The following is a 21,148-nucleotide window of genomic DNA, read 5'->3' on the forward strand; positions in this document are numbered from 1 at the left end:
GACAGGAGTCGACCCTCACAGAACTTTCAGCTATTTAATTCTGCTCTGGAGCTTCAAGAAGTAGGAGAAGCAATGTGGGCCTCTCTCCCAGGTGGAGGTTGACTTCAGATCTTCCTGCTGCCCTCTCCCCAGTATAGAATGCACCGTATTCCTCATCTCAAACTGGAACTTCCCACAATTAAAATCAGTTTCTCTGCCTGAAGGGCAAAGAGGAGGGGCTCTGTTTGCTATGTCTGGAGGGCTTGAGGTCCAGTCTTTCTACTTCTAGATACTCACTTTCTGCCCCAGCATTCCAGGAAATCCAGGGAAACCCTGTGAAGAGAACAAATATCATGACTGTCCTGAAATATCACTTGGAAGAGCTGTGGGTAGATTTGATCAGCCATTTCCAAGATGGCTGCCCATCGGTCCATAAGCCAAGGGAGCCGGAGCTGACACTTCTATTGAAGCCTATCCGTTGTACAGATTTGCCATTACCTTTTCTCCTTTGGGACCCAAGTCACCCCTTTCACCTCTGGATCCCTAGGAGAAAAACAAAAGAGAGGGTCAATGGTCTCATATCGCATTGTGTTGGGGTTTGGGGAGAGGCGGGTAGTGATAGGAACATTTCAAACTGAAAAACTCCCTAAGCCAACACCCTCACTTTTGTAAAGCTTTAGGCTCTTATATTAGGTGCCTTGCCCAGTAAAGAAATGTTTTCTGTTTAGACCCCAGAGACCTCCTAACATTAGTACAAGGAAACTCATAGAAAGTTCTGGGCCTCTGGTCCTCTCATCTGGCAGGTGCCGGCTGGTGTTTGGTTTGGGCAGGTGAGAAGGCGTGTAGTAGAAACCTGGCCTGAGGACAAATCCTCTTCTTCTACTGCCCCTTCGCTCGCTGACTGACCAGAGACTCTTGCCTGCCTGCTAGATCCCATCTGTTCCCCTGCTCCCTGTGTGGGGCAGGGCGTGAGGTCACTGGGAGCTTTATCAGAAGTGTCCTGTCTTGGGAGGTCTTTATCCTCCCTCAGCCTACACAGCACGAGGGCAGAGGGATAGCTGGGAAAAAGAGCTGCAGCTGATGACTGACAGAGGGCTGGACCTGTGTGCCACCTACCACCCACCCAGAGCGGCAGGATCGGGATGGCTGGAGAGAGGAGGACTGACCTTTTCCCCTCTGGATCCAGGGAAACCCTAAAAGAAAGCAGGCAGATGTTTACAGTGAGTCTCGAGGACAGCCGGGGCTGAGGGAATGGGAGGGGTCCCTGATGTGGTGCTGAGGCTCTGCACTGTACTGTGAGTCCTAAGGGTCACACATCAGTAAACACGAAGATATCCAAGAGGCTTGTGCTTATAACAGGCTCCCAGATGCCTAATCCGGAGCCATAACCCCCAGTAGTGGAAGAGAATGGGAATATGACCCCAGTGTCCCCGTACCTCAGGGCATGATTTCCCCAGCACAGCAACAGTGTCCCAGAGCCACCCTCCCCATCTCTGTAGACAGCTGCTGCTCTTCAGTGTTAGTGAAGAGACCCGGGGATGGCTGTCTGCACCATGCACTGACCTTAGAGCCCATCGGTCCTCTTGACCCCGGCAGGCCCATCATACCCAGGTCACCTTTTTCACCCTGTGGCAATTAGAAGAAGGAAAAGAAGACCCACAGTGATGTTTCTCAGAGAAGCAGAAGCAGGAGTTGGGGAAGCTGGGACGGAACCAGCATATTGGGGCTGGATTGGGAACGTGAGTTCCATCTGCCCCTTTGCCTCCTCCCAGGGTTCTACTTTCCACCTTTCACTGTGGTCCTTGAGATTAAATAGAGAAAAAAAATGCCCACGTTGGACAGACCACCAAACTAAATACTCACTAAGATGTTGTAAATGGTGATGTGTGGTCTTTTCCTGGAAAGGGTTGTGAGAGGGCAGGGGAGACAGCGTGAGGGCCTCAGAAGTTATGGTATCCCACAAGTAAATTCTTTACCTGCTTTGCTTTTTGCACAGGGAGGGTCTTTCAGACATCTCATTACACTCTCACCCTCAGTCGGGAGGCAAGTAGGGGGAAAATCAGCCTCGGGGCATATACAGCAGAGGAAAGTGGTTGCTGTGTAGGGTGTACTCATTGTCTCTATTACAAAATTGTATGCTACCTCCAACTAGTAGAAATATAGAGTCAACTGTATGCTATTGGGGGGATTAATTTGTGGTGTTTATTTTGGCTTTGGCTTTTGTTTATTTGTTTGGTTGGTTTGGGTGTTTGTTTGTTTGTTTTGTTTTGTTTTTTAGGCAGGGTCTCATGTAGCCCTTGCCATTACGTGAGAACTCAGGTGACAACGATGCCCTTCAATTGATGATGCTCTTCCCTGCCTCTGAGCTCGAGGATTGTAGGAAATATTATCACTACACCTGGCTATACATTCATTCTGAATTGCAAGTTCCTTTATAAAGTATATCAAACGGGGCTGGAGAGATGGCTCAGTGGTTCCAGAGGTCCTGAGTTCAATTCCCAGCATTCACATGGTAGCTCATAACCACCTGCTATGGGATCTGATTCCCTCTTCTGGTTGTCCATGAAGACAGAGCACTCATATACATAAAGCACATACATAAATAAATATTTAAAAAGAAATTACGTTAAATGTAAAACTAAGCTAGTGAAATTAATTTTGCCAGTGTTTTACTTTCATTTAGTCAGTTGTCACTTCAACACATAATCATGATACAATAAGATTTTAAAATTACATTTTATTTACTCTGTGTGTGTGTGTGTGTGTGTGTGTGTGTGAGCACTCACGTGCACGCTTGCAACCCACAATACACATGCAGAGGTCAGAGGACAACTTGTGGGAGTCAGTTCTCTCCTTTCACATGTGGGTTCTAGGGATGGAACTCAGGCTTTCAGGCTTGGTGGCAAACAGCTTTACTGACTGATATCTTCCCAGTCCTGGACAGTTGACATTCAGTTATATTAGTCACATTTCAAGGGTTTCACAACTAGGTGTGGTTCGCCATGATGGACAGCTTAGCTCTCTGTAGCGGGGATTTTGTTTTGTTTGAATCAGGATCTTAAGCGCAGGCTGACCTGGAATGCACTTTGTAGCCCAGGCTGGCCTCTAACTCACAGCGATCCTACCTTAGCCTTCTGAAAACTGGGTTTGTGAGTATGAGACGCCATGCCTGGCCATACAGTAAATTGAAATTGCCTGCATGTGCGCATGTGCATCCACAGAGGATGGAAGAGGGCACCGGATGCCCTGGAAGTAGAGATACAGATGGTTGTGAGCCACGGTGGAAGTGCTGGGAACTGACCACAAGTCCTCTGCAAAAACAACAATCGCTGTTGACTGTGAGCCATCTCTCCAGCCCAAGTTACAGTGGTTCTTTGAAGAGAAATTTCCTTGGAACTGTTTTTGTATTGCCAGTGCAGCCAGTAAGGCAGAGCAGCAGAGGATAATCGCTTGCCTTGCCCTGGCTTCTGCTGGTCAAATCTTCAAGTCATGGCCTCGGCACCCTGTAGTCTGTGACAGGCAGCAGGAACATAAGACAAAAGAGGACAGGAGTGCGTTTGCTTTGTGTATTCTCTGAGGAGCTGAATCTGCATCCTTCCAGCCTGCCTATACTCCTGGACTTTCCACGCCAGATTAGCGGCACAGGTGAGAGCTTCCCAGACCCAAGTTTCCTCTGGGTCATCTCAGAGACTAGAACACTCATTCTCACGACCAAGGGGAAATGGGCATCCTAGGGAAGAAGGGAGCAGCCCCCACTTATCCACAGGAGCAGTCATAGCACTGACCAAAGTCTGCAGCCCACATGAAGGAGAAGCAGCTGGGGGCTAGTAGCTGCATTCCAGCTATTTCCCTCTGAAGGAAGTGATGCGCTCCACTGCTGGCCAGGACCCAGGGAGGCCATCTTCCCCCTTGTATTCTGATACTACATGAGCCCCAAACACATATGACACTTACCCTGGGTCCTTCAGGGCCTGGCCAGCCAACGGGCCCAGGCATGCCAGGAACACCTGGGGGTCCAGGTCTACCCTTCAAAGACCAAGAACAAAAGTCAAGATACCTCGGTATGCTTCCGTCCACTCAAGAATATCTGGGGTCCTGATAAGAGTATGAGGCTCCCATACATGGGCTCCTGTACCTTCATCCCTACCCTACAAAGAATGAGGGTTTAAAAACCTGTGTCAAGCAGACATGAGTTAGATTTTTAGTGTCATGCTACCAAACAACGCTTTATTTTACTTAAGAAATAGAGAACATTGGCAGATTAGGGATTCTAAACTTCTTGGTCTCTCAAATTTCATTACCTCTATTGAGTGTACCCACTGTCCCTTGCTTCCTGTGGGCTCTCCACAGGTTGTCCTGTGGCATGAGCTGGGATTGTGCTGGGAGCAGCAGCAGATGCTGTTGGAACTCCCTCAAGGGCATTTTGCCTGCCTGCTGCACTATCCCTCAGAGGCTATACTGTTGGCTTCTATAAAAGCCTGCATCCATGAAACTCACTATGGGGCACTGAGGCTTCCCAGTAACTTATGAACCTTCCCTTTCTATACCCAACATCCCAGATCTCTTACTTCAAGGAATCAAGGAAGGACAGACAGACAGGCTCTCCACACACCCCAGTTCAGGCTGCTGGAGTTGGACTTCCCCTGTGCACACTCTCATGACACTCTTCTGCCCTCTTTTCAGGTTCCTCCTGCCAGTGTTCCTTCATAATCTATTCACTTGCACATGTCTCTGCTTCCAGAGAACCCCATCTCAGCTAAGGGTTATAGAAGAATGGCCTTTGTGAACAAGGGTGAGAACATAGACTTGGGGGTGGGGGTGGGGGATCTCTCTTGAACTCTACACTCGGTGGCTCACTTCAGAGTTAGCTGGGGACTCAAAAGACTCAGCCAAGAGCACAAAGATGCCAGATGCTGGCGTGTACACTCTACTTTCACCTTCCATACTCATGGCAGACATTACTAATTGACCCAGACCTTGATGCTTCAGAGCATGGGAGACCACCACAGGCCTTTCTCCAGGACAGCATTCAACACAGTCACTGAGCTGTGTCTGGTCTTGCTATTTGGATCTTACAAAGGTCTGTTTGTGGCTTCTGTTGATAATAAAGCCACTAGCATCTTTTAGGATGGATTTGCTCTGTCTTCAATCCCAGTCAAGACCTAGAACTTAAGAGCCACCACCCACTCTGACTTCAGCAATGTTGCCTGCTGGCTCTTTCTCTGACACTAATGATGGCGTGTGGCTGGTTGACTCAGAGCCACTGTAATGTCCAAAGCAAAACTATTCACTCCTGTCTACTTGAGAACTTTATTCCAGTTTAATGAAGGTCATTTTGTGTCACTGGCTGGGGACTTGAAGAGTTCCCCATTGGGTGGCAGGATGAAGCTGAGAAAGTGTGGCCAGGCTCAGCAGCCTCTGGAAGAAGTCAGTCAGATGCTAGCAGCCACAGGATCCAGCTCTTAACCAAAGTGTTGGCAGAAAGGGCAAACATATTGGCATCATCAGCGGGGTACCAGCACCAGAGTTCTGCCAGGAAACTGGTGGCCACCAAACACACTTGCATGCACATGCAGCGCAGTTACCCGACAAAACAGCATGGGTCCTACCTTCCTTCCTGGGCGGCCAAGGTCCCCCTGTGCATAGAGAAGACAGATAAACAAAGATTGTTTGAAAGAGAAGTTCTGGGATCAGACAACTTAATAGGGCTGAGGCCTGGGCGTGCTGTGGCTCTCAGTTGGTCACTTGACCAGTTATAGCATGCCTGCCATGCCAGTGGACCAAAGCAGGACACACCAATAGCACCCACTACTATAGCTGCATTTATTCATTGCATCATTCCCCGCTTCGTCTGCTAAGACAGAATGAGCACGTATTTTGAAGTCCCAACCAGAACATCTCAGGGGAACGGCCAGAAAGCAAGCAGTGGCTGTCAAGACGAGGAAGGAGTAAGAAAGCAGCGGCTCATACCTTTTCTCCCTTTGGTCCTGTCTTGCCAGGAAGCCCAGGTGGACCCTACGCAATGGAGAGAAAAGGTGAAGAAAACCTACCTAACAAGGAGAGACTGCAGGGGAGGGTCTGTAGTGGGAGACTGCAGAACTGGGCCTTTACAGAGCGGGCTGACTCTGTGTGTGTGTGTGTGTGTGTGTGTGTGTGTGTGTGTGTGTGTGTGTGTGTGTGTGTGGGGGGGGGGGGGGGGGGGGGGGGGGGGGGGGGGGGGGGGGGGGGGGGGGGGGGGGGCGGGGGGGAGGACTCCAGGGACACCTGCAGGGACCTCTCGGCCCTGTGGTCCACTCTCCTCATCATCCCTCTTCCTCGTTTCTCAGCACTGTATCTTGGCACCATTGGTGTCACTTTCTGGACTTTCATTTTCTCCCTAGAGCCGTCAGTGTTTAGTAAGAGCAGCCTCAGAGTCCTGGAGAAACCCCATTACTGAGACCGTGCTGTTTCTTGGCCTCAGGGATCCTTCACTACGCTGGCTACAGTTCTCTGAGGCCCTGGCAGGAAGGAGAGAGTTGAATTCTGCACGGAGAACAGCTGATTCTGATGTCCCCAGGGGGGGATCTGGGCATGGTGGCCCACTCCTGTAATCTCAGAACTCAGGAACTATAGGCAGGAGGATCAGGAATTCAAGGCCAACCTTGGCTGCCCAGCAAGTTCATGGCTAGCCTGGACTACATGAGACCCTGTCTTATAGATAACAAACAAAACAAAAGAAAAAAAAAGATGTCCCACAAATGATCTGTGGGTTTCAGGTGGGGAATACTCTCATCCCAGAAACTTTCATTAATGGAAGAAAAAAAAACGTATATTTACAATGGATCTCATTGAGAGACTCCAGCAGACGCTGTAAAAAACAAAACAAAAGAAAACAAACAAAACAAAAAAACCTCCAGTTTTGCACATTCACTGCTAGAAGTGCCTGCCTTCTGCTCACATATCTCTGGAAAGCTCATGACTGTTTTCCAAATTCCTGAGGATAGCAGAGAGGAATCCACCCGACCCCCTTGGCCTCCATACCTCTACTGTCTGCAAGTGACCAACATGACAGCCTGTTGGAAGTGTGGTTTCTCCAAAACCTGTCCAAATGATTCCAGGATCCCCAGGATTTTTGGAAAAAAAAAAAAACCCAAAAAAACAAAAACCCAAAGCTCAGGCCACACCCAGACCAATCACATGACCATCTGGGGAGGTGGGAGTCAGAGAGCTTTGAGAGTGTTTGAGTTCCCCAGCGATCCTCAGGTGAAGATACAGTTGGGAGGAACCACCTTGGGTTATCTGCCTTCTGATTTAGGAGGTAAGGCTGGGAAGTTGTTTTCTATTTCCAAGTCTTTTATTTCTTGAAATGGTTACAACTGTTTTACAAGATCATTGAGCTTAGCACACACCAAACAACTATAGATTCTGATCGAATGGAGGTGTGTGTGCGTGTGTGTATTCCTTCCTTCCTTCCTTCCTTCCTTCCTTCCTTCCTTCCTTCCTTTCTCCCTTCCTGTGATAGAAGTCTTACCCTGGCTGGCCTGGTACTCATGACTAACTCAAGGCAGTCTTCCTGCCTCCATCTGCTGAGTGCTGGGATCATAGGCCTAAATCAATGCACCCAGTGAGACTGCATGTCTAACCAGTTCCCATATGATGCTACTTAGAGATCTCACATTGCACAGACTCCATGGGTGGGCAGGGGAGCCTCTGTGTGACTCAGACTTGCAGGAGCTCAGAGGTACACTAGTATGAATGGAACTGCCGTTCTGAGGTGACCAGAGGATCCCCTCCTTCCACGTGCTCAGTTGGTTCTCATCCACATCAAGACCCATCAGAGGAGAGTGCTGAATGGCGGAGCCCACCTTAGAGTACTCTCACCTGGCCTTTCTGCAGACTTCCCAGCCTCTTTATGACGGTGTCTGACTTCTGAGCTCAAGGTCCCATTTTCATTATAATATCTAATAGATGATTTTATTGTTTGTTTCCTTATTTATTTATTTATTTATTTATTTATTTAGATAGGGTCTCTTACTAGGCAGTCCAGGCTAGTCTTAAATTCAGGGTCCTCCTGCTTCAGCCTCCCAAGTGCTGGGATTACAATTATGTAATTATACACCTGGGTCAATAAATGTTTATGGAGAACAGGCTAGTTATAGCCCACAGGTTCCTAGACTAGGAAGTGGACACTATCCCTGTTCCTGAACAAGGGAGCAGGACTTTTCCTCTACAAAGCCAGAGAGTGATTCTTCTAGGCTTGGAGGACCACATCTGTCAGACTCCTCAGCTCTGCCCCAATGGTCTGCAAACAGCCACAGACAGTAAAACTGTAGTTACAAAAACAGGTGAGGCTGGATTCAAAGCCATAGTCTTAGACTTGGTAATCGTGAAAGGCATTCCTCCCCCTCCCCCTCCCCTCTTCTCCTTTCTCTTTCTCTCCCCTTTCTTCCCCTCCTCTGCTCCCTGAGATAGGGTTTCATTCTGTATCCTGAGCAGTCTTGGAACTCATACAGTGAGTTCCAGTCTGGTCTCAAACTTATAGTAATCCTCCTGTCTCAGCCTCCTCTGAGTGCTGGAGTCAGTGCTATGTGTCACCATGCTTAGCTGAGAAAGGTATCTCTAGGGAGGGGACATGGAAACCAGCCTCTGAGAGACCAGGAGGAGCAAGTCAAAACTTAAGCAGTGCCCTGGAGTGCACCAGCCCAAGGCTGAGGCAAGCTTGCTGTACGTGAGGAAGAGAGGCAGACATCGTAGCTAAGTTCAAAGTGGATGTTGTACAAGCTGATGAGCAGTCCAAGCCACTCATGGGACTTTGTCTTCCAGGTCAGGAAGTTTGACTTTTAGCTCCCTAACACTATGACGTGATAAGGGGTTCACATAGCTGAGTGGTGACTTCAATGCCTCCTGTCTAGGATTGCACTTGGGACCTACAAGCTCCTGGCACCATCTTCCTCCTCCCTATGGAGCCACAGAGCAGTTGAAAAGCCCTCATGGCAGCAGATCAGCCTGGGATGGGGGTCTCTGGAGTGCAAAAGCTCTTTCTCTAGTTGCTTGCCTATTCCTTGATCTTCTCTTGTACCTCGCTTGAGGGCTGCTTATGCTTGTAGTAATCCAGAGCCCAGGAAAGCTAAGGTAAGTGGTTCCTCTGACGGCCACGTTCCTGAATTGAGCACAAGCCGTCTGGTCCACAGGTGGGGTGGATGGTCATGTTCCTATTTGCTGACAATAACAACAGCCCACTACCATACAAGCAGCATTCTCAAATACGATATGAAACTTTCAAATCTGTCATGTCAGGGGTTTCACAGGGGAGGCCAGTTCACCCAGAGACTCTTCAGGGTGCTGAGGCTGGAGAGAAGCTGCAGAAAGAAAACCAGCCACACAGCACATGGTAGGGCAGGCACTGTAAGGCTCTGTCCATTGGTTTATGGCAGGACACAGGAGGGGACCTGGAAGGGTGAACTCACCTGGGGCCCAGGGGGCCCAGGAGAGCCGAGCGAGCCTTGAATGCAGGGTGATGGTGACGCCTCAAGTTCCAGAAGGTTCTTCATGTCTGGGGAGAGAAGCTTCGGATGACAGTGACAATGGGTTAGAGGTCAGACCAATGAAACAGCTGCCCCCTTGGCTCGCCCCTGCTCTGTTTCTATGCAGTGGGAACTTCTGCGCTCTTTTCCCCCTAGGTTTTTTTTCTTTTCTTTTCTTTTAAATCGACAACATGTTGTAAGAGACTGTAGGCATCCAAAGGCCTCACATCTAACTGTATTTTGGTATCTGTTACCTAGCATCTCTCTAGCCTGCTTCTCTCTCTCCATCCTCCACATCCCATTTCCCTCTTCCTTTCTTCCATCCTTGCCCCCACTGCAGGGATTTCATGAATACTTGATTAAAACAAAAAACAAAAATAAAATAGGGAATTCTGTAGCTGATGGGGATTTGGAAGCTATGAGCGCACCTTAGTGTTTTCAAAAAGGTGAGCCATCTTGCTGCCAAACCTGACCCCACTTAACTCCCTGACAAGGAAAACCTCCCTTCCTCACAGACTGAGCACGGCAAGGGAGCAGATGTGTGAATGGATTGGCACAGGTGGCACAGGTGGCCCAATGCCCACTCCAGGCCTCTGTCCTTGAGTGACATTAGAGCTGCCCCTCTTCAATGGGATCCTGAGGTGGCCATGCTGGGCCTGGTATGGAGCTGACATGGAAGAGTCTGGAGATTTTTCACTCACCCTAGTCCGGAGTACTCACCGGGCTCCGGCTGCCTCTGAAGAATGGCGGTGGGAAGAGTGGGGGCGGTGGGGGCATGAGTAGGCAACATGCTTTGTGGCTGCCCCGCTTCTTCTGATCCAGGCCAGGAAGGGCTGTTCAGAGAAAACTGCTGTTCCTTAGCATGGGGTTAGGATGACAATCTGTGACATGCCCACTGTGCCCAAGGGATGCGGACACGGTCACCTGAGATTGGAGCTGGCCCCTGTCTGTTGCCTTGAGGCAATGAAGACACATGGAGACCCTCTCTTGCCTCTGCCGAAGGGAAATGGCCCAGACGCTGTGTGTGTCCTTTCCTCCTTCAGAGACTACCTCTGTAGGTGTGGCCATGGTTTGAAACGACCCTATGTACTCATGTGGCTGTTCTGCCTGCTAACAAGTCCCACTTAAATGGCTCAGTGTGTAGGTGACCAGATCCACATCACGGAGAGGTGAATGGATCACTGGACTTCTATGGCTTTGATTTTCACAGAGTCTTATCTATGTTTGGCCTTAATACATGGCCAGTGTTAAGTTATGTAAAAAGATGCAGATCCCACACTACAGCACAATAGAGTTCTACAAAGAGAACAGACCCTAGATGACAGCATCTAAGAGCTAGAAAACACCTACCAGCCGCAGAAGCCGGTAAACTCTAGTCTCCGTGCTCCACACACACCACTGGATCCTAACACCAGGGATGCATGATGAGGACATTTATATTTTATGCAAATTGAATCTCACAACATGAATTCCTATGTCTGTCTTCTCTTTCTCAACACAGCATTTGGGGGAATGGGACAGTTCATACAGAGTACTGCTGTGTGGCTGGACCATAGTGTTCTTAGCCATTCTGTGAGCATCATGGGTGTGCATGAGGTGATATGGATGCATACATACCAGAGTGACTACTATGAAAAGGACAGGAGAAAAATACGACAAGGAGCGGGGACAACCAGAACGGTTATCCTGCTCTAACAGGTGGGAATGGAGGCTGGTGTGGTCTTTGGGAAATTGTGTGGTGAGTGAAGCTACACTAATGAAGCTGAGTGTAGGCATATGGCACAGCTCAGCAATTTCATTTCTAGGAATTCACCAACAGAAGGGGCGGGTGCACTAGGATGCTTGTAGCACCGATATCAAGAAAAGCGGTATTTTTCCGGTTCCTAGCTTGGACCTCAGATTCCTGGATCTCTGCTCTCACAGAACAAGCCTGGGTGGGGCCTCCCTACACCTCTCATCTCTGAGCTCCATCTGTGCATGACGTGCATGCAGTGTTTGAGACGGCCGGAGGAGGGCATCTCCTGGAGCCTCCACATAGGTGCTGGGATTTGAACCCTGGTCCTCTCTGGAAGAGCAGCCAGCACTCCTAACTACAGAGCCATCTCTTCAGTCTCCGCTGTTCTCTTTCTTGGTTTGATAGTTGTTTTCAAGCTTTACTCTGTCACCAGCTTTTTTTTTTTTTTTTTTTTTTTTTTTTTTTTTTTTTTTTTTGGGAAGGGGTTTCTCTGTGTAGTCCTGGCTGTCCTGGAACTCACTCTGAAGACCAGGCTGGCCTCAAACTCAGAAATCCGCCTGCCTCTGCCTCCCAAGTGCTGAGATTAAAGTGTCACCAGCTCTTGGCCAGCGTTGAGAAACCAGGAGTGGACAACTTTGGCTTCTCTATGCTATGCTGGCCCATTGAAGAGGGTGGCGGGTCCGAACTAGCCGCCGAAGCCTGTTAGAACGCCCTCCAGATCCATTTTCCCCCTGTCTCCCTTTTGCCTCAAGAGACAACAATGATCCAAGGTTGCAGCTCTCCAAAGCCCTCCTCGAAGGTACACCTGGGAGCTTGGCAGGCCATGTGGCTAGTTTGCACCATGGCCATTGGTTTTCAAAGCCCTCTACTGTCTCCAACGTTGCCTGTCCGGCACCCTGTGAGCATCCCTAGTGAAAGATCTTGGGTCTCCCAAGGCAATCACTTCTCTCACTTCTTCCTGGAAACTGGAGACATCTTCAGGGAACATAAATTATCAGCTGCTTTTGCTGCCAAAGCGGCTGCCTTTACGCTACCCCCTTGCCTGCACCCCTTCCTCCCCCTTGACCTACTTTATGCCAGCAGGTGTGGGCCGTCGGTTTCCACCCCTCCCCCAGCCCCAGGGGCTGCTGTTTGTTTTTAGCACAGTCTGGTTTATTTACAGCTCATTCCAGCACTGAGTATTTCCATCAGGTGGATGGGTCTGTGAGCAGCTTCCCCTCGGCACTCTCCCCGTCACTAAGCCAGGGCTTCGCGGGTCTATTTTGGGGCTGAATGGCCCTGTGCATCTCTCCCAGGCTGGTGCTGTCTCCACTGGAACAGTACCTAAGCTCAAGGACCAGCCTGGAAGAGTCCCAGAAGGGTCTGTTGTAATGGAAACTGTTGGGTGTGTAGCACGTGGTGCCTGTTGTGGCCCGGTGTACCACATGCAATGGCTCGGCCCCAGGCAGCTGCCTTGGCACTGCCAAGGGACTCCAGGACCACCAGCCTTCACGTGATGACACTAATGCCATTGTATCTGTGGGTGTTTCTCTACAGAAGTATAGTCAACTGACTGATGAAGGTTTTGGCAAGCGTTTGGTTTTTTCCCCTCATGGGAAAGGAATCTTCTCCCTGCTTTGCTTTGAGAAACTGAGGTACATTCTTGGAAAGTGATCCATGCCAGTGGACCCTTGGGCTTACAGGAACTTGCATCTAAGAGTTTGAGTCTGGGGTGCATGTGGCCCCGTGATATAGTACAGTCACTTCCTCAACCCAAGCACTCAGTTTCCTCGGCTGTGTCACCAAGAGTTTGGCCCGCACACCCCCAATGACAGGTTTTAAGGTAAGTATGAACCCAGGATCACACTGGGTCTATCTTTCTTTTTCCCTACAAGTCCATCAGCAGACCACCGGGACCCTTCTCCAGCTTCCCACAACAAGCGGCGCCCCTCAGGGTGAGCCAGTGTATACCAAAAGCCAGCAAAGGAAGCAGCAAGGGAACAAAGCATCCCGCCTTTGCCTGGAAAACACCTAGAGCAGCCATATGCTAATGGCCCCGGTCCTGCCTGTGCTTAGGGTGGGAGCTTTCATGTCTCCCCACCCTGTTGGGGTGGCATTAGAAGGAAACCCCAGAGGAAGTGACACAGTGAAAGACGTATGTTCCATGGTGTCTCCGGGTGCCCCCATGGTAGGCTGCAATGCCCAGTATCCGTGACATTCACACACTAGCTGGCTACAGTTTGCCCAAAGTTGTCCACACTTCACAGTTCCAAAGAAGCCTGCCTTTTGGAACTTTACATCAGCCCCATGCACAGACCACACAGCCTTGAAAAGCAAGTTCTGATCCTAAAGGTAACAGCATCTTGACAGTCTTTGAAAAAAGGCCATGGTGAAGGTTTGCACCTGAGTGTGCTTGGGCAGCAAGGGAGGACACACCTGCCAAGAAAGTGATCTGGTGGTTTGGTGGCTGATGTCTTTGAGCCACGTCACCCAAGCCAGTTGGCCCGGAATTGATGGCGAGCATCCCGGCCACCTAATGCCACGGGGATCTGTGGACCACAGAGCTCGGTTTTACTGCAGAGTCAAGGGGACAACAGCTGCCAGCCACTCTGGAGTCAAGGTCACAAGAGGGACTACAAACAACTTCACAGGCATAAGCATGCGTGCAAGGCTCCCAGTGAGTCCCTCCCTCCCTTCACCCTGCGGTCTTAACACTGGCTGAGAAGTTTCAAATTTAAAGTCTGCTGATGCTCCCAGGACAAGCCTACTTTTCAAGTTTTATTTAAAAAATAATGCATACACATATATTCTCTCTCTCTCTCTCTCTCTCTCTCTCTCTCTCTCTCNCACACACACACACACACACACACACACACACACACACTTACCCAAGTAGCCAGCTGAGTGACAGAGAAGTCCCGAAATGATGAGGACAAGATGCGTGAATGATGGACCCGTCATCATGTGGCAAAGCCCAAGGCAGACTGACCCGGGAACACAAGCTAGAGACAGGCTGAGATTTGTCACGCCCCCGAGTGCTGCCCGCGCGCGCCTGGCCTGCTTGGCATTTGTGGTGGGAGTCCGCCAATCCCTGCTTTGATGTTGCTTCTGCCCCAGATGCCAGGCTTTCAGGGGCCAGTCCTGAGCTCCAGGGAGCTGGGATGGGTAGGCAGCTCTAGCTACTCACAGATGCTTCTGCAGGGCAGCTGTGAAGACACAGGACCCTCTTTACCCAGGGAGGCTGGGAGCTCTGTACAATGGTCACCTCAGACGCCACAAGGAGGAGACAGCACAATCTGTCAACCAGGAGGCTTTTCATTTGCCTCAAAATGGCCTCATCAATACTGTTCTGGCATGCATCAGAGTCACACCCCACAGAGGGTGTCCGAGGAGCCTCTGCCCTCTTCTGCTTCAGGGAAGATCTGCGTGGCTCAGTGTTTGCTATATTGCTGCCAATAAAGTCACACTCAAAATAACAAAACACAAACTCTACATATTGTGTGTGTGTAGCTATGTAGTCTTCTACATATGTAAATATACATACGCATATACACATACATAGATGTGTATATTTCCAAAGACCATGAGGGTGGAACCCAGACCTCATGCATGCTAAGCATGTAGTCTACCACGGAGCTGCATCCACAGCCTCAAATCTTTTTTACAGGAACCTTGTCTATAAAAGAACAAAGTGGCACGTGCCAGATACACACTGCAGTCTGCCTGAGACCTTACTATATGCCCAAAGCATGAGCACACACAATATCCTAAGCCATAAAAGATAAGGTTATTGATACTTAGCAATAAGCACCGACTTAAGCAGCTCAGTGAGGAGCTTCAATAACAAGAGTAGCAGACTCAGTCTACACAGGACCGGTAGGAAATGTTTTAGGATTCATGGGCTACATAGTCTGTGTCAAAGAGCTTTGCTCTAAAGCATAAAAGCAGTCAAGGACAATACCTAAATATAAGTGTGACCAGGTTCTGATAAAACTTTATTTATAAAAATAGGAGGGGTGCTGGATTTGGCTCCCAGGATGTAGTCTACCAACCCCAGCACTGAAGCACCCAAGGAAAGCTCAGTGAGCAGACGTAGCCACTCAATAGCTATTGCCTGTGAGCCAGATCCTTCTGTCTGAGCCTCAGCTTTCTCACCTGTAAAATGGGTGTTGCATAAGTTACTTTGCTACTCAGCTGGAAGGATTAGAGCCAAGGCTTTTCCATTTCTGGCACAGAAGAGGGCTCTTTATCAACCTATTTTCAGATAATTTGGTCAGGATGAACGAGGAGAGTGTAGGCTTAGGGATGTCTGGAGAGAATTAGGGGAGGAAGAGATAGTTGGAGAGAGAATGAAATGAGTAGTTAGAACAGGCTTCCTGGAAGAGGTGGCATTTGAGATAAGCCTTAAAAGCTGAGATTTTTTCTGCACAAAGTGGGGAGAAGGGAGAGAGGAAGGCTTGGGCTCGGTTCCTCTGGGAACTAGGTCTAAGACATCAGAGCCAGCAGCTGCAAGGAAATGGCACTCTCAGTTCAGAGGCCAACAGTTGGACAATAGCACCCACACCATCTCCCCCAGTTTTCCTGTGTGGTCAAAGTTCCCGTGGTGGTTTGAATGAGAATGCGACTCCCCTCCACTCCCCCCGCCTCCAGGCTCATCCGCTTGGTCCCCAGTTGATGGGTTGGTTTGGGGAGGATTAGATTAGCTTTGTTGGAGGAGGTGCATCGCTGGGGTTAGGTGGGCAGGCTTTGAGGTTCCAAAAGACCTTCACCATCCCCAGTGTGTTCCTTCTGCCTCTTGCTTTCCCTGATGTGAGTTCCCGGCTGGTCCTGCCACCACCTTTGCCAGCGTGGATCTAACCCTCTGAAACCAAGGGCAAATGAAATGCTTTCTTCTGTAAGGTCATGGTATTTTGTCACAGCAACAGAAAAGTAACTAAGATAGTCCCATTGTGGTCCCTCCTCCTCCTCATCCTCCTCCTCCTCCTCCTCTTAGTCATCTTCTTTTTTTGGAGAAGTCTCATTTGGTAACCCAGGGTATCCTAAGACTCACTGTGTAGCTTACTATTTCAAGTAATTCCCCTGTCCCGTGCTCCCTGGTGCTGGGATAACAGGCATGTGCCACCACATCTGATCAGGTCTTCATCTCCCACCCTCTACCCCCCAGCATCATGGGTGTTTCTCAGCCCTTGGATGTTTTGCCACTTTCACAGCAAAACCTTTCTGTTTTTCTTAACCATGTAGCATCACACTTAAAAAAGGAAAGTATTCATTTTATTTTATTTTATTTTATTTTATTTTATTTTATTTTATGTCTGAGTGTTTTGCTGCATATGTTTATGCATACCACGTGTGTACTTGGTGCCCTCAGAGCTAAGAAGAAAGCCTCAGATCTCCTTGAACTGGGGTTATGGATGGTTGTGAACCACCGTGTGGGTGCAGGGAATAGAACCTGGGTCCCCTGCAAAAACAACATGTGCTTTTAACTGCTAAGCTGTCTCTCCAGACCTCAGCATCAGACTTTAAAAAAAAAAAAAAAAAAGATTTACTCATGTAGCCAACTCAGCTCAGTCACTCCTGTGAAAGCAAGGCAAGTGGCTTCTACAATCAACGGGCCCTGGCCAACTCCAAAGTTCTACTTGATCTTAATAACCAACTGTGAGTCTGTGACCTGCATCTTTCTGTATATATGTCTTTCGGCAGCTCTTTTTCTTCTCTTTGCACTTTACCCTACTGCCTTTGGCCTCTGTCTTCCTGGCACCAACAGTGGCATTTTCTGAAGTCAAACACCTATGCATACAACCCACCTTTCTGCTGCTCGACAAGCTCCTAGCCAGCCTGGGACTTAGGCTCCCTGGTCAGTATCCCTGACAGGAAATTGCTGTTTAAATGTGAAGGACTTATTTCCCCTCCATGTGAAAGGGCATCTGCCAGGTGAGCTCTGAGCTCTCTCCCGCTTCCCTCTATAGAGGCTGTGCTTCCTGGCCAAGGGAACCCTCTCTAGGGTTCTAGATAGCTAGAGGTGAGGCCCTCCTCCCTGGTATCAAACCTTGCCCTTAGCTTCACTCCTATGTGTGGGTCCAGGCCCGGCTTACTGCTGATGAGCTGCCTGCAAGGCCACATTCCTAATCAGTTTCTGGGCCACCCTGCCGCTGTCAACAGGTGTCACATTCACAGTGCTTGTGGCTCTGGGATTTATCAACCAGGCCAGAAGACCACTTCTGGAACGTTGCCTCCTTGGGCACGATTCCAGACCTTCCAGTCCCCACTGTTGCACAGCCCAGATGGATTCTGTCACAGCGTCTGCCGCCACTGGCTCTCCTGCCACTGCTGCACAGATAGATTGATATCTGTGACCCAGCTACTTCTAGCACCTGACTCCAGGGACCCAGAGTTCTTACATGAGGCAAAGCTGTTTATACTTGAGCCAGATATGGAGGTGAGCAGCTATGATTCTGTAATCCTTGCACTTCAGAGACCGAGGAAGGAGGATTGTGAGTCAGCCTGGGCTATATAGTGAGACCCTATTTCACAGTTCGAGGAAAAGAGACAGTGAGATGTCTCAGTGATTTAGGCACTTGTCACCAATGCTGACGATCTAAGTTCATTCCCAGGACACCACATGGTGGAGGAGAACTCCTACAAGCTGACCCTTGATCTCTAAGTGCATGTCAGACACATGTATGTGTGAGCATTCGTGTACACACACACACACACACACACACACACACACACACACACATTTTCAAAAGTCTACATATTAGGGAGCAGAGTGTAGGATCCCACCAGTCCTAGAGCACTTCAAATCTATAGTCCCATCTTCAGACTTTGATGGGTGGATTGAAAGCATACCAGCAAAGACTGCCCCCTCCCCTTGACCAAATTTTGGTCAAACTTCACTGCCTCCCTTTCTTGACTAAGACTCCAGCTTGAATTTGGATTTCTGCATCTCACAGTTGTAGCTGCCCCTGACTCCCCCAGTTAATCATTCTAAAGGAATTCCTAATCCTTGACATCAGGTCAAGTCCTCATGGCCACCCGGGACATCGGATGGCTCTGGCCTGCTTTTGACAAAATCCCATGAGCTGGTTCTGCCGGAATCCCCCCAACCCTCATCTCTTCTTAGCACCTTTCCGTCCACCCATTCACTGGTTCCGTGGCTGTATGTCCCCACTCGTCCTTGTAGCTGATCTAGACCTTTGCTTCCCTCTGAGCAACGGCAACGGCAAAAGCCTTGAGTTATATTCAATACTCTCCCCAGATCCACTGCCTTTGCTGTCTTGGGATAGCCCTACATTCTACTGAAGTCTGCAAATATTTCTTGAATGCCTGTGTCTTTTCTACACTAAAATAATGGTGGTCTGGATTAGCGCTTTGCACACATTTTGTTTGTCCTCTTGGTTGACCATCTCCATTTCGCAAACGGGAAAATGACTCTTGTTGAAGCCATGTTACTAGGTCTGGGCTACAGAGCTAGAACCGACTTGGAAATGGAGTGTGTAAGGAACTTTGCACAGAGCCCTGTGAGGAGGTGGCCACCCATAGCCATCTTAGCCAGGCTTGGGGGACAGCTCATTTGACCCCAGCCACTTGCACCCTTCCTGTTCTTCCCACTGCTTCTGTGGGGCCCGCAGCTTCCCTCCATTCTGATCAATCTCTAGACAGCTGACTATCTCTCTCCCGGCCACTGTCTATCCATCTCAGGATTGTCTAGGAGTTGGTGCTGTACAGAGGTTGTCTTTGTAATGAAGTTTTATGATCCTTCATCCTTGGGCAGACATCTTGATTGTCCTTCTGACTCCAGTTACAGCCAGAGCTCAATTGAATGTGTTGGCTGGTAAGCTTTATCAAACACATTTACCTTCTCTGGGCTACTCTTCAAAGTAGACCAAGTTTTCAGGTCACTTTAAAAATCTACCAAAACAGTTAACATGAAGAAGGCAGATGGCTGAACGGACAATAGAGTGACCATGGCCAAGTGCTGACTGACAAGAATCAGCTGTGTCCTGAGGTACCTCAGACCAGGTGGCTTCATTGACACTCACTCATTCCTCACAGGTCTGGTCACCAGAAGTCCAAAGTCAACATGCTGATGGCTTAGATTTTCCTGTGCCCTTCCTCATTGGCTCACAGGCAACTGGGTGTGCCCCTCCACGCCTCTCCTCTGTGGCTGTGCCCCTGGTCTCTCTTTGTATGTCCAAGCCTAGTCTTTCATAAGGCCACTGGTCAGAATGGATTAGGGTTCACCCTAGGGCCTTGTTTAACTCAGTTGCCTCTTTAAAGACCCCATGACCTCAACAGTTCCATTCCAATGTACGGGGGCAGGGCCAGGGGTGAGGAATCTTAAGGGGTACCATTTAGCCCAGAGCATGAGCTGAATCCTAGTGGCTCCCGAACGATTCTTTTCACAATTTCTTTTGAATGTTTGAAAATATTTATAATAATAAAAAGAGAAAACAAGCTACTTAGAACCACAATATAAAGGTTGAGGCAGGTCAGCCCTGAGCCTCTGTTGACCAATCTGGGGAACCTGAGGCTACATAGAACTTAGGTGTCAATGCTTTGGGGAGCTTGAAGCCACTCATCATGAGGACAAAACCCCACACCCCAGACACACCCCTGCCCCAAACACACAAACACTCACAGAGACACCTTGAGAGGAGCTACAAGGATAGAAGAGAGCCACCTCCTGGTTGCCATGATTTTAGCCAAGCCACACATTAACAGTGCCTTTTTTGCCCACAAGAACAAAAGAAAACAAGCCCCTCCCCTCTTCCCTCCACAGGGGAATTGTTTTGGATCTTATCTAAAGGAAGGCATCTGCTTCTTTGAGTTCATCTTCTAATTTGACCAAATGGCCTATGGTGGATGGGGAGGGAGGAGGAGAGACAATGTTATTAGGAGACCAGGGAACATCAAGTGGCCTCCTGGAGGCTGGCTGCGCCTTGGCTCAGAATTGGATTACAGCAGCCGGCATCAATCAACAGGCACTATTAAATCTTCTGCTGGGCTTGACAGGGAAGGCCAAGTTTGTGGAATTATTCAGGAAATCTGGCCACAGGTCAGCTGCTCTGGGCCTGCAGGGCGAGTTATTTCCAACACCTGCTGACAGCTGCGGCCGGTGGAAAGACCCTGTACTTCCATGCCTTGTTTTTTCAGCAGTGACACTGCACTATGGAAACTTGAAATACAAAACTCTGTGGCTCCCTTAACCCCTTCCCCTAAATGCTTTTTCTGTCTCCACTTGCTGTGTGAATTGTCTGGAGTTTCACAACAAGGAAGAAGGAGAGAAGCTGGATTCTTGGGAGCCTCTGGCTGCCCAAGGCCTAGAGAGTTATCTCCCCAATTCACCAAATCCCTGTTTTCCAGAAATTGGGGAGGGGGGAGGGACGACACACAGGGTTGCCTCTTTGGACTCTGCTGAGCAACAATGGTTCAATGGAGCAAGTTGCCAAAATAAAGCCAAGGCTTTTTGTAACCTTGTAATTGCAGAAATCGTCCTGCCTTAGCTTCTTAATGACTGAGATCACTTTTGCATGTCACCATGTCTGTTCTTTTAGCCCCTTTATAGATATCCAGAGGATTATTCTCTCTCCTTTTGTTGTAGGGGGCACGGAGGTCTCTGTGCTCACAGTCAGCACTAGGGGAGCCTGGAATGTTAAACACAGTGTTGTTCCTTCAAGGGAAGGAATGTGTAACCTGTTATCTGCCCAGAAAGCTGGGAGCAGACATGGTTAATAAGTAGCCTGGTGACCTTTACACCATCTGTGTGACAGAGACCACACTGGACCCTCCCCCAGACCTTATTATAAGCCAGTCCCCCTCTCCCAGGCAATCTGTAGCACCTATCTTTACGAACTTTACAAGGAGGTTTGATGTAGTCACATCCGATCTGTATTTAGCTTATTTTGTATCTCTGAGAGATTTATGTATGCTTTGTTGTGCACACGGGATT

General features: G+C 49.1%; 1 protein-coding gene across 3 annotated transcripts in view; it reads right to left on the reverse strand.

Moving 5' to 3' along the window:
- The window catches only part of Colq (collagen like tail subunit of asymmetric acetylcholinesterase), a 54,468-nt gene that overhangs the window by 21,292 nt on the left and 12,028 nt on the right, over positions 1–21,148 (reverse strand). For all 3 annotated transcript variants that reach the window (XM_021182123.1, XM_029469125.1, XM_029469126.1), the window contains exons 2-10: positions 10,203–10,315; positions 9,426–9,524; positions 5,950–5,994; positions 5,589–5,615; positions 3,934–4,005; positions 1,543–1,605; positions 1,146–1,172; positions 478–522; positions 277–312 (exon numbers count right to left, since the gene is read on the reverse strand). In XM_021182123.1, coding sequence (XP_021037782.1) covers positions 277–312; positions 478–522; positions 1,146–1,172; positions 1,543–1,605; positions 3,934–4,005; positions 5,589–5,615; positions 5,950–5,994; positions 9,426–9,524; positions 10,203–10,315 — 527 coding nt within the window. The remainder of the gene's footprint in view (positions 1–276; positions 313–477; positions 523–1,145; positions 1,173–1,542; positions 1,606–3,933; positions 4,006–5,588; positions 5,616–5,949; positions 5,995–9,425; positions 9,525–10,202; positions 10,316–21,148) is intronic.

The sequence above is a fragment of the Mus caroli genome, chromosome 14 (genome assembly GCF_900094665.2).
Source record: "Mus caroli chromosome 14, CAROLI_EIJ_v1.1, whole genome shotgun sequence".
NCBI classification, from domain to species: Eukaryota; Metazoa; Chordata; class Mammalia; order Rodentia; family Muridae; genus Mus; species Mus caroli.